Raw genomic sequence first — 14131 nt, 5'->3', positions numbered from 1 at the left:
ATCGTCATCGGGGATTTCAATGCTCAGGTCGGCCAGGAGGAGGAATACAAACCGGTGATTGGAAGGTTCAGTGCACACCAGCGAACCAATGAAATGGGCCTAAGACTTATCGACTTTGCCGCCTCCAAGAATATGGCCGTACGTAGTACCTTTTTCCAGCACAGAATCCACCATAAGTACACCTGGAGGTCACCAAATCAGACAGAATCACAGATCGACCACGTTTTGATCGACAGTCGGCACTTCTCAGACATTATCGACGTCAGATCCTATCGAAGCGCTAACGTTGACTCGGACCACTACCTAGTGATGGTTAAGATGCGCCCAAGACTCTCCGTTGTGAACAACATTCGGTACCGACGCCAGCCTCGGTTAGATCTCGCGCGGCTGAAGCAGCCAGACGTCGCCGTAAACTACGCGCATTCACTCGAAGCTGAACTGCCGGAAGAGGACGAGCTGGACGAAGCCCCTCTCGAGGACTGTTGGAACACTATCAAAACAGCCATCAGCAGTGTAGCGGAGAGCTCCATCGGGCATGTGGCCCGGAATCAGCGGAACGATTGGTTTGACGATGAATGTAGGAGGGTGATGGATGAGGAGAACGCTGCGCGGGCGGCCAAGATGCGCAGTGCCACACGTCAGAACGTGGAAAGACACAAACAGAAGAAGATGCAGCGAAACCAAATCTTTCGGGAGAAAAAGCGCAACCTGGAAGAGCAGGAATATGCGGAGTTGGAGCGGCTGCATCGTTCTCAGGAAACGCGGAAGTTCTACCAGAAACTGAACGGATCCCGCAAAGGCTTTGTGCCGCGAGCCGAAATGTGTCGGGATAAGACTGGCAGTATTCTGACGGACGATCGTGAGGTGACGGATAGGTGGAAGCAGCACTTCGACGAACACCTGAATGGCGCCCAGGCGGAAAACCATGGCGGCGGGGAAAGCGATTTCGACGGTGCAGCAAACGGGGAAGAGGTGCCAGCCCCAACGATAGGCGAAGTTAAGGAGGCCATCATGCAGCTAAAGAACAACAAGTCAGCTGGAAAAGATGGCATCGGAGCGGAGCTTATTAAAATGGGACCAGAAAAGCTGGCCGTTTGTCTACACCGACTAATTGTTAGAATTTGGGATACGGAACAGCTACCGGAGGAGTGGAAAGATGGGGTTATCTGCCCGATCTACAAAAAGGGCGACAAGTTGGACTGTGAGAACTATCGAGCGATCACCGTTCTCAATGCCGCTTATAAAGTGCTGTCCCAAATCATTTTCCGCCGTCTATCACCAATTGCGAATAGATTTGTGGGAACTTATCAAGCCGGCTTCGTCGAAGGTCGGTCTACAACGGATCAAATATTTACACTGCGGCAAATCCTCCAAAAGGGCCGTGAATACAGAGTTCCCACGCATCATTTATTCGTTGACTTCAAAGCCGCATATGATACCATCGACCGGAAAGAGCTATGGAAAATCATGGACGAGAACAGCTTCCCCAGGAAGCTCATCAAACTGATTAAATCTACGATGGATGGTACGCAGTGCTGTGTTCGGATTTCGGGTGGATTGTCAAGTTCATTCGAATCACACAGAGGGCTTCGTCAAGGTGATGGTCTTTCATGCCTGCTGTTCAACATAGCGCTACAAGGTGTTATGAACCGAGCGGATATCAACACGCGGGGCACGATATTCAACAAATCTAGTCAATTCGTCTGCTTTGCCGATGACATGGATATTATCGGCAGAACATCTGTGGCGGTGGCTGAACAGTACACCAGACTAAAGCGCGAAGCAGAAAAGATTGGGTTGAAGGTAAATACGTCTAAAACAAAGTACATGCTGGCCAGCGGAACCGAGGCCGAACGACACCGCTTGGGCAGTAGTATATTGATCGACGGCGATGAGTTTGAGGTAGTCGATGAATTTGTCTACCTTGGCTCACTGGTAACGGCGGACAATGATACCAGCCGTGAGATACGGAGGCGTATTATCAGCGGAAGTCGTGCTTACCATGGGCTCCACAAGCAATTGCGGTCGAGCAGACTAAGTCCCCGTACAAAGTGCACCCTGTACAAGACGCTTATTAGACCGGTTGTTCTCTACGGGCATGAAACATGGACAATGCTCGAGGAGGACCTGCGAGTGCTCGGAGTTTTCGAACGACGAGTGCTAAGAACGATCTTCGGCGGCGTACAGGAGAACGGAGTATGGAGGCGGAGGATGAACCATGAACTCGCACAGCTCTATGGCGAACCCAGTATCCAGAAGGTGGCTAAAGCTGGACGGATGCGATGGGCAGGGCATGTTGCAAGAATGCCGGACAACTACCCTGCAAAGATGGTGTTCGCCTCGAATCCGGTAGGAACAAGACGACCAGGAGCGCAGCGAGCAAGATGGTTAGACCAGGTGGAGCGAGATCTGGCGGAGAGTACTCGGTGTCCGAGGAATTGGAGAGCGGTAGCCCTCAACCGAGTTACATGGAGAAATTTTGTTCAACAGGCTTTGTCTTAGGACGGCAAGCCACCTAAGTAAGTAAGGATACTACGGATTTTAGGAAAATAACCCTGTGCAACATCGTCTACAAAATAATTGCCATGTACACATTACATAAGCTGGACGATTCCATGAACTCTCTGCCAACATATCAAGCCGCATTTCTGAGCAATAGGGCAGTAGAGGATCATATATTCACAGCAAAAAGAGTCACTGAAGAATTTTGGAACGTAGGGACGGAGATGTATGTGTTTGCACTTGATATAAAACAAGCCTTTGATTCTGTCAGTCAACCTGCGCTTATTGAAGCCCTCAGGTACTCACATGTTCCCAATTATATTATTAATAGAATTATTAAACTAGGCCTTTACGAGAGGACCTGTATAAAATGGTTCAATCAACAAACACCAATGGTGTCAAAAACCAAGGGAGTAAAACAGGGTTGTCCCTTATCACCAAGATTATTTACCATTGTACTGCGCTATGTTCTCTGTCGCTTAATCCTGGCATACGCGGATGACCTTATCATTATTTGTAAGGATATAGTTAAGCTGAACAGTATAACTGCTACACTTAAGGAACTTCTTGCTGAAGCAGGCCTGGAAATTCACCCTGGAAAGTCAGAACTTCTGATCAGAGATCCTTTCTCAACCAAAGAGCCGAGAACCGAGACAGTAGAAATTGGGGGGATGAAGATAGTCTCCAGTGGCTCCTTACGATATCTTGGCATCTACATGACGGCCACGTTGAATCGACCCGAAACCGTGCGTCAAAGAACCTTAAAAGCAACGCGAGTGAGTAAGGTTATACTACCATTTCTACAAAAAAACAAACCACCCTGGAATATAGTTCGGAGAATCTACGCAACGGTCATTATCCCAACGGTATCTTTTGGCCTTAATGCAATGTCACTCACCTCTCAAAACCGTAGATCACTTCGAAGATTTGAGAGAAAAACCATTTTGGAATGGCTTGAGGCTTGCGGGTATAAGAAAAGTACATCTACAAGACGATTGTTATTGAATCGTACCATCACAAAGAAAATACGAATCCACAGGATTATGTACTGGGGACATATCATGAGAAGGAAGGAAAATCATTTGCTACACGCCGCTTATAATTTTGCATGTAAAGGCCCCAAGAGAAAGTGCAGACCATGCGATACCTGGCATCAATCATTGGATAAAGACCTAGCAGTGTTTGGGAAAACAAGAGACGACTACATGGGGTTGCTTCATGATAAATCTCTATTACGTAAGGAGGTGTACAAACTGTACGAATTACCGGAAGTTTCGGACAGTGAAGAGTCTGAACCTGACTTAACAGAAGCAGAAGAACACGATCATAGCTCGGAAAGCAGCCTCTCAAACTGAATATAAATTTATAAAATTTATAAAATATAAAATATAGCAAATATATAAATGATACGACTTTGCAGGAAAAGTATGTGAATAGGAGTCATTCTTCGAAGGTAAAGTAGAAAAGAAAACAGAATTTTGAATACGTTTACTAATATACAAATACACCTATAAATATCCATTTCTTCTCATATCTTCTTCTTGTCAAAATTGTTTGCGCCAGTAAGATTATTTTATTACTTTATACCATATTTCTGCGGTTCACTTGATTGCCTTGTTATGCTTTTGTTTTGTTTTGTTTTTGTTTTGTCTCTTTTCAGAGAGCGAACTAAGGCGCCAAACCTAACCTGGGCCTATTGCAGCCTGGCTTTTGGTCTAAAAACCACAAGCTCATCCCCGAGGGTCCGGAGTATCACTTAATCCTTATTAGCAAAGATACTCCCAACGACTGTATACTGTACAATGAAAACTGGAAATACATCAATTCCTTTATTGGAAGCGTTTGGTACGGGAGGTCCACGCTTTCTTCCTTCCCCTCGATTTCAAAGGTTTGATTGGAATTAAGTATAATTTCTAATTCCACTGGAATCTTTGGAATTCTCTCTGCGGTACATGCTGCGCAGTTGGCCTGGCCGTTGACAAGAAAAATGATTGATTCAAGCAATCGTCATTTTCCAGGATGCCTTCAAGTATTGGCTGCGTTAGTGTGAGATTAGATTAGATTAGATTAGAAAATTCCTGAATTTTTTCCGGTGTTTTTTCTCGTGAAGAAAAATTATTGTTTTTCGGTTTTCCTGGCTGAGTTGTCACCCTGAAAACCCCTGCTAAAACTTACTTGGAACCATTCTAATGCCAAACCCCATTTGCCATATTGCGCAGATATGGCGCCGTCCGATTATCACTTGTCCCGTTCAATGGCCATGATCTGTCTAATTAGCAGTTTCGCTTATACAAAAAGAAATCTGGGAAAAAGCTGTAGCTACTGAGAATGGCAGTATTTTGTATGATTCATTTGAAACCATTGTTCCAAATAAAGTTGCAAACAGCGAGATATTTGTTGCACACCTAATATAATTGTCATATCTATATTAGAACTCTGTATTAGTATTCGCTCTTACACATGATATAATTTGGGTTGTATGACATTTACCCAAAAACAATCCCCCAGAATTTTTTTGCCAGAATGAAATTTGCCCGAAAACCATTCCCCAGAAAGTACCATTTCCCAGAAATATTTTTCCCAGAATGTAAAACCATTTCCCAGAGTAGATTATTCTCCAAAAATTTTCATCACTGGAGCCATTTTTCGCATTTTGGGGAAAACCATCTTGCGGAATATACCAATCTGCAGAAGAGTCGTGCGACTTTTCCCCGAAAACGATTTTCCATTTTCCAGAGTATACTATTTTCCTTAAAAACCTTTACGCGTAATACAAAGCAAAGCCTTGGATTATAAACTTCATTAAGACTTGACCGTTCTTTATCGACAGATTCCGCAACCGGTAATTAGAGTACAGGATAATTACGGAGCTAGTGTAACGATCCTACTGACTCTATAGCAGCGTTACGCGTAGTACAACTTTCCCGAATAGTCTGTTTCATCTCTTTGCCCTGTTTCCCCGAGTTCCCGATATTTTCTTTCCCGAATCAATTTTTCCTGAAAATTATTTTCTCGAATAATACCATATATTAATAAGCATATATTCTTAAGGTTAACATCGACCGTCATAAAAACAATTCAAAGTTATTCTTTTGCGTGTAAGCAGAATATGGGATAATGAAGGAAAGAAAAAAGCATTTCTCAAGATCTACTGCTTATGATATATGGTTTATTACGGTATTTATTTGCATTAGTTGGCGGAACATTGGATTTTACGTGGCCATACACAAAAGGAAATGTATTACTTGCATAACAAATCCTTTCTTCTTTTCCTTAAATGCAAATGAGTTATTACAAGGTGTGACTTATCTACTGTCTTAGTAGCAAGTGTTTTCTAGATGATTCAGGGCAAGACGGCCATAGGCCGCGAGTGTTCGCCAGCTACCCGCCGTCGGAAGCGCCGGCCACTGCGGGGGGCAGTCCGCAGCAGAGATCACCTGGTTTCACCAGATCGGCCTCTTCCACGCAAACATAGGAACTATCTATTAGTTAAACCGAGTGACCGAGTTAGGCACAAGTGACCGAGTAAAGGTAGCATATATTTGGATGTCGAGTCATTCAGAGGCAGCAAGTATTTTTGCGAAAAGTATCTTACTAAATATTATGAGAACTGGTCCACTCAAAATATTATTTTTTCTGTACCATTGATTGCATTGAAAATTTTCGACGAAGTTTTTCTTCAATAAATTATTTTTAAAACAAGTATAAATCAGGTTAACTCTATAACGCTTAATTGTTTCAAATTTCTGGTAAGCTCATGCAAATACATGTATTTTGAGGTATGGTCCATTCTGGTGAAGTTTCCTGGGAGACAGAGGATAATTTTCGGGGAAATGGCCCATTCGGGGGAATGGTTTTCTGAGAAATGGTTCATTCAGGGGAATAGGTTTCTGGGAAATGATTCATTCTGGGGAATGATTTTCTGGGAACTGGTTTATTCTGGCAAATAATTTTCTGGCAAGTGGTTTTCGGGCAAATGTCATACAATCATAATTTGTTTATCCTCAAGCAGGAATAAAATTATATAACTATTTAACTAAAAACTCATTTTATAAAAAGTTAATGATGAAAATTAGTAATATTCAAAATTGAAAATTTAGAAGGATATAAAAGATGAATTTCCGGGAAAACCTGTAAAATTTCGGCGTTTTTTGTGATTTATAAATTCAAATCTTGCGAAATAGTGTTATTCAAAAAACAAAATCATTTTGTAACAGTTAATTATTATCCGTACATTTACTTTGCAAAGCAACAACACAATAATGTAATCATGATGAATACGAATACATTAAAGACGAATTTCGAAACAGGTTTATATAACGATATAATAACAATGTGAAAGAAAAAGATTATTAGCGAGTTTTGAAATTCAAATAAAACATAACCAGTCAATATTATAAAACATTTACCTGGAACATTGTTTGTGTAACAACCATCTAACAGTAGATGACCATCTCTATTATCACAGATAGGAGGGAATATTCCTGCTACAGACATACTAGCACGAACATAACGCCACAGTGTCCCTAGTAGTTTGGTTGATTCAAATAATATTAAGTGATAACAACAATAATATTACATCAATGAAAATTAATTTCTGGAGGATGCATGGGGTGGGTCGCTCACTCTCTGCGATGAACGGATTTATGACACGGCCCAATTTTCTCGGTGGTTTGATCAGTGTTGTGTTATTTAGCAAACTTTCACTAACCAACTTTTCATGATACACGCTTGTTCATAATTCAATTCATCTAAGCAGCTCGTGAACCATTCGCCCACCCCTAGAATACAACAGAAGTAATTATCAATTTTAGAATGAGAGCCAATCGCACATGGTAGAAAAGTTGAATTTTATATTAATATGCCAATTCAAAAGTTTCTAAAAAAAGAGGAAATGATATAATCCTACAAAATAGTTCTGAGGGTTAGTCCTTCCGATTGGTGGAGATCTTCCTTAAACTACTCTCTTTTTTCCTGGTACCTGAGCAATTGTTGAAAGATGACAGCAATATATCGAATTCACACTGAAAGACTGCATTAGAAACATTTTGTATAGTCACTACAAACACGAATTTGTTTTGGTCACTGTTGGATATTAGTGTGTCATTTTCAGAGAAACTTCAGAGAATAGGAAACAAATTGTTTTGTTTTTCAGGTAAACTCTGTACCATATTTATAAAACAAAAAAAAACTTCACACATTATGGAACAACGAGGTATTTAAAACGGGTTATCTAGAAAGGATATCTGGTGATGTGCTCAACCCGTAACTGCGACACCTTTTTATTTGCAATGTTTGAATGGACGCTTACAGTTTAATATGGACTACTATATTACACACCTAATTTCTAATCAGTTCGGTTCTGTTTCCGTTACAATAATATGAAGAGAAATTATGAATCGAGATATGTTTTAACTAGTGTCTACTAGTCGCAAATGTATCATTCCATTTTTATAAAGTAATTTAAATGCATCTTCTATAATATGTGCGATAACCTTGTTGAATAACCTCTTGGCACTCTTGGGTTAAAACCACATTACAATATGAGAGTACAGTTAGGAAAAAAGAAGATAGCAGAGATTCAGAAATTCCGTGTCCTTGTTTTTTTCTCTGCGCACATATAAAAAGGGACCCCCCATACCAGCAAATTTATCAGCCGAAGTTGCCAAGATAAAAATTTCACATTTTAACATATGCTTGGGTTTGTTTTTGCAGTTTATCTATATTTTCATGATATTGGAATGAAATTTCAGCATTTCAATGCAGCATTTCAGAATTCCCCATTTAAAAAAATGATTGAAAAAACAACAAAATTAAAAATTTTACTCTTGTCGCCGTAGTAAGATGTAGTAATCCCTATGTGTGATACTTTAACACGATTAAAAAGTTTTCTAAAAATTGATTATTTTTGAAAGCAACTCATTCCATTCTTCACATTTTGTGTAACTTTTCAGCAAATTTAATTTTATTGGGTAAGGCGGGCATTATTCTCTCGTTAACGCCAACTAGCGAGCTAATCCTGTAAAATGCCACACGTACATTGAAGTTTTCGTGTTCGCGTATGTTTTTAGTTATCTGATTAAATTTAAATTAAACATTAAATTATCTTTCAAAAACATCTAAAAATTCTGAAATCCGGCAAGATTTCGCTGAAATATAGCAGTTTGAATTTTGGGGTCTGATTGACCCCAATGTACAGACAACGTCAGTTTTTCTATAAATCAAATTGACCCCAAAGTACAGACAAAGGGTTAAGGATCAAACGCCATATCTTTGTCTATGACACTATTATTAGGCAACTATGAGACATTATGGTTCTATTAAGCCACCCAATATGAAAATCATACTTCAAAGTGATATTCCCGATACTCCTTATTGGTTACATCTTGCTAGCTACGCCCTAATGGCAAATCACTCCGAAATTTTTTGTTGTACACACTTAACAAAAAGCTCCGAATTCGGTAAAAGCTGAACGTTCGGTAAAAATTTCGATACTGCCAATTGACGTTTACAGATCATTAGTAATGTTTGGTGCAATAAAAAATTTTACCGAACGTTCAGCTGTTTAGATTTCGGTAAATTTTACCGAATCGTTTAAGTGTGTAACTCTGAGAAAAATTGTACTTGATACGACGAATAAAGAGCAAAAGTATAAGAATATTATCATTAGGATGCGAATTGAGTATTTCACGTCTGGCTTATTTTGTGTCCTATTGCATAAGCAGATGTAATATTATATTTCGAGTGTTTTCAGATCAAAATTAGGCTTCAATTTTTTTTCAAAAAACGTTCGTAAACCGATTCTACCATAGAAATATGGATAAACAATAATTACGCTTAGTAAACTTAGATTATTCGTAAAAACGTAATTAACGGATCTTGCCCCGTAAACCATCTTGTCCCTGACCCTACTACATATTAAGTTTTTAGTACCTAGTGAGAGAGACAATGAGAAAATGGAAGTCATTTCAAATAAACTTATGTATAATTTGTAACTATTGAGTAACTGAACAAAACAATAAACAAGAATTTAATTATTGGTTTCCTTAAAAGAACAAAAATGTTTCCAGCATTCCGTGATACCAGTTGGTTATATCGGTCTCTTTTTGCATGATATTTGTAACACCAACTCGAACTGATCTGAATTTGGTACAAAGTTTTCGTTTAAGACGAACATATGGTTGTACAATAAAACTATTTTTAATTTGTGAGTTTAAAAATGAGTGGTTGGAATAATTATAACTTTTCATCTGACACTAAAGACTAGAAATTGTGACTATATTCGATATCTCTAAATAATTTTATCATTACTGAAAAGGGTATGTCATGGCGAATCATTAAAAATGCAGGGATAGCTATTGAGAACCATTTCAAAAGTTTTGGAATAACATACTTGCTGCTATATCCTGATTCTAAAAAAGGATTCATTCCATCACAGAATAGGTTAATTCATTGAGATGGTTATATACTGTTAGAAGGTTTTTTTTAAATATTTTACAAAATAAACATTTTATTGAACGAAACGATTAGTTAAATTTAAAAAAATGGCTAGATCTAGGGTAAACTATAAAAAACGAGAAAGCAATGCAAATATTGTTTTACCTATGGATTGTTTTAGCTTTCATAAATACAAACAGAATGAAAGGATGATATGGAGAGCATTGTAAAGTGGATTAGCAAAACGTGATGTGCTATATTTACCTGGTAGGTTATTGACATAACCGCCATCCAGCAGCAAATGTCCATCTTTTGGATCACACAACGGTGGCATGTATCCGCTAAGTGACATTGATGATCGAACATAGCGCCAAAGAGAGCCTTCATGTGTTTGATGAAATATTTTGTAGGTATTGTGTTTTCGAGTAGGAATATGAAAATTTCATAATTTAAAGAAAAGTAAGTTTTATGCAGAAAGACAGGGGGACAGTGCAACTAAATACAACAATTAAAATTACAAAAATCAGAATTCGAAAGAAAAAAGAGAGATTTTGTTTGAAAAAAGACGTACGCCAATTGTACGTATACATACGAGCAATTGTTGTTTGCACACCGGGAATTCACCTTAACTCTCAGAACATATTTTATGGGCGTTTGAAAATAAAAAACAAAACATAAGACACAATTTTACCGTGAGTATGAGTACGTGCGCAGCTGGCCGAAATATCGGTGGTAAGCGTAAAGTACGGAATCCACAAATCTTCGATGCATACATCACCAAAGGTCCCATGAATGGTTTTGTTGAAATCTCTTCCAGAGAACATGGAGGTCATGGGATATGTAAGATCAAGAAGCTGTCGACCCCATTGGGTCATTTTCTGTTCGCGAAAGCATAGCAGAAATGAATGTCATGATTTTGTATAAATGCGTAACAAAGCAAACATGCTTACCTTACACCATTCACGAGCTTTCTGCGTAACAGTTGTTATGTTTTTCTCGGAGCACCAGAGTGCTCCCATGAAGGCTCCAATGCTAACACCTCCAACCATATCAATTGGAATACCAGCTTCTTGAATGGCTTTTAACATACCAACATGTGCTGCACCACGAGCTCCTCCACCGCCGAGCACTAATCCAACAGAATTTCCAGTCAACCACCGAGCCAATCTTGAAAAGTCCGAATGAATATTTGGCTCAGACATAAGAACTTTACTATATAAGTCATTCTGCAATAGAAGAACATAAAAATGTAATAAAAATAATGAGCGTGTGAAATAAAACATGTAGAAAATATGCTTACAATTCGATATTGACTTCTTCTCGTGAACATACGCCTTGGGCATTGGATGTGGTGATGTTGTGATACCCATGCTCGCATGTTCAGCCACCTGGTTGTATTAGTAGGGCGACGCGAACCTTCACGATGTAGAAGAACCAACTCTTTTGCTGTTCGTATTGCTAGTCTATCTATTTCTTTTTCAAGCTTTCCGATCGTAGGTGGGCATTCACCTAGTCCTACAATGATTATCACGTCAGCCTGGCGTAAACAGCGTTGTGTCCATGGACCAAACGTTTGATCACACTGATACAGTGCAATGTTGTGACGATCTTCTTGTTGACCAAGCCAACTGGTCAAACGATATTCATTAGATTGCTCCATAATTTGTGGTCCTAACGTTTTACGTATAACATCGGATGTGAGTCGTAAGGTAGACCCGATAGCGCACAACGAGTGATACAATTCGTAAGTGAACGCGGTCAGTGGAACATCTTCAATTATTCCAACAATGGCTACAGTAGAATATCGATGTTGAATCTGTTGATTAGTGTCAAATGGGACGGCTGTCAAAGAGCTCCCTTTAATTGAAGCAGATTGCATAGATCCTAGGATACGATGACTAAGTAAGCTTATCAGTTGAGTTACCACAATTGGATATTTAAACTTAATTGCATTGAATAGTCCTTCTGGTAATTTGGCTAACTCAGAATCGCGAACTGCCATTACAGTAGTTGTACGTGGTGTCTCAGTAATCATTTCCACTATGCCGATTAAGTCGCCTTTGCCGTATTCTCCAACAATTTCTTTTTTTCCGTTCGAATGAGTAATAACTGAGCGAAGACGACCATTTAGCACAATATAGGTGCAGTCGCTATTTTCATCCTGTCGATAGACTGCTCTACCCGATTCGAGGAAATTCCAGTCTAATGCAAAATCGCATTGACGTACTAGAGGCGATAGTCGTTTGACTACACTGTCCGCAATGTCTAAGACAACCCCCGGGCGTTCACGCATTATGCTGTGTTAAATGAAATTAAACAAAGCATTAGTTTGAGATCTATTGAAAGAAACAGGTTTTGAATTGTTTAATAAACCGTTATTAAAAAGTTTCACTTTTGATTATTTTTGAGATTTTTTTTTACAATGTTTTTAAGTAACATTTTATAAGTCATAATCTACCTGCATATTCGCTTTTAATTTTTAAGCGAAATATCCGCTCGGAGTATAGAGCTTTCCAAAATAAATTACTAGCGTGCAGTACGGTCTACTCATTATCCGTAAAATCCGGTCATTTGTGGTGTTACGTACCTACATATCTAACTTTTAAAACATAAATTCGATTGAGCTGAAACTGGGTTAAAACTACTTAAAAAATCCTTAAAATGTACAAACTCAGATTGGGAGTAATTTTTTAACCAAAAATTTGGTAGTAGTACATAATACAAAACTGTACAAAGAACAATTTGTCACGGAGAATAATGCAATTAGTGGTAGTATGCAACTAACGCATAGCATAGCAAAAACAGGTGCACAAACTCGTAGTTGGTGCCAGTAACAATGCTTTGTTCAAAAGAACAAGTAACTTGGTGTTTGTTACCAGCAACATGAAATTTGGAGCTTAATTTCATGCTCTTAAACAAAAGTCAAATGCCCTTAAACCATGGTTATCGTCCTGGCCACGTTCTTGATAGCTGTTGGGGATGGGAAAGGAATATTAATCTGACATTTACTTAAGAGAACCGTAGAGAACTCTACGTGCCCTCATAAATGTCCCAGGAGTTGGGAAATACTAGTAAGGGAAACCCTAGGAAATATCTGGTAAATGTTGTGGGTTCAAAATACTTTTTTTTTATTTTCTAAAGTACAAATAGTAAAAAGATTTAAAAGGTAGATTGTTTAATAATTTTTGTTTTAAATATTTGAATATTTTTATTAAAGACTAGCTGACCCGACAAACTTCGTATTGCCACAAATTAACCTGTGTTGTAAATAATCATGAATCTCGGATGATCTTTGTCACAATTTCGAGTTTTGCAAGTTTCTGAGGAGTTCAACCTTAGATGATTCATTTTGGCAGTTGAACTATGAACTATGAAAGCATCCCAGGTAACCAATAAGCATCACCAATGCTATTCAAATGTAGGCCAATAAGCATTTAAGTCGCCTTAAATGCTACATAAATGCTATTTTGGCAAAATATACAGCTACTTTACTGATAACCTTCTTATAGTGTTGACAATGCTAATTTACAGCTAATTACCGATATGAAGAATTTTAATACAATTTTGGATGCCAATTTACAACACCTATGCAGTCAAAACGCTAATATACAACAACGTGCAGTACAAAATGCCAGATACGCTGATTTGCTGCTTAAGTTAATGCTTATTAGTTACCTGGAATGGGTAGTTTAATATACAAATTTGCAATTTTTCCTCACAGTAAAGTAGAAAACAACTCCCCTGTCCCCTCATTGCATAGCCAGAAAGCAGATAGTAATATTCGCCATGATTGTACAACATTTCGCCGAATATCATTTTGCGAAAAACCTTAAGCGGAATGTACCATTTCACGGAAAACATGTTTGTGGAAAGTACCATTTCGCGATCCTCTCCTTACTCGCTGTCGCTCGTTCCAGGAAACTCAGGTAGACCTAGGAAAACAAATGAACCTAGACAGTAGTGATTTCTACGGGGAGTTACCTCCCCCCAGTGGGCGGCGCTTCCTACGGCTGGTCGCCAGCAACACTCGCGGCCGTCTCGTCCTGAATGATCTAGTGTTACTATAGATACTTTTTGTGGCCTTGTTATTGACTAATGTTTTATGGAAGAGTCTCGAATTTCTCGAGTTCGATTAGTTTTTGAGTTTCGCAAAAAATTCTGTTTGATTTGTATGAGAGTCTATATCCCCCTA

At 38.9% G+C, this 14131-nt stretch overlaps 1 protein-coding gene across 2 annotated transcripts in view; it reads right to left on the bottom strand.

The window, feature by feature from the left end:
* The window catches only part of LOC128739589 (neuropathy target esterase sws), a 46391-nt gene that overhangs the window by 16921 nt on the left and 15339 nt on the right, over positions 1-14131 (bottom strand). Inside the window, exons 7-10 of one of the 2 annotated variants that reach the window (XM_053835086.1) lie at positions 11240-12236; positions 10890-11165; positions 10631-10817; positions 10204-10320 (exon numbers count right to left, since the gene is read on the bottom strand). In XM_053835086.1, coding sequence (XP_053691061.1) covers positions 10204-10320; positions 10631-10817; positions 10890-11165; positions 11240-12236 — 1577 coding nt within the window. Of the gene's footprint in view, positions 1-6911; positions 7029-10203; positions 10321-10630; positions 10818-10889; positions 11166-11239; positions 12237-14131 lie in introns of both variants that reach the window. The other variant, XM_053835093.1, reaches the window with a different exon arrangement.

The sequence above is a fragment of the Sabethes cyaneus genome, chromosome 1 (genome assembly GCF_943734655.1).
Source record: "Sabethes cyaneus chromosome 1, idSabCyanKW18_F2, whole genome shotgun sequence".
Classification (NCBI taxonomy): domain Eukaryota; kingdom Metazoa; phylum Arthropoda; class Insecta; order Diptera; family Culicidae; genus Sabethes; species Sabethes cyaneus.
The sequence above is the reverse complement of the archived record's forward strand: the minus strand, read 5'-3'. Positions and strand labels throughout refer to the sequence as shown.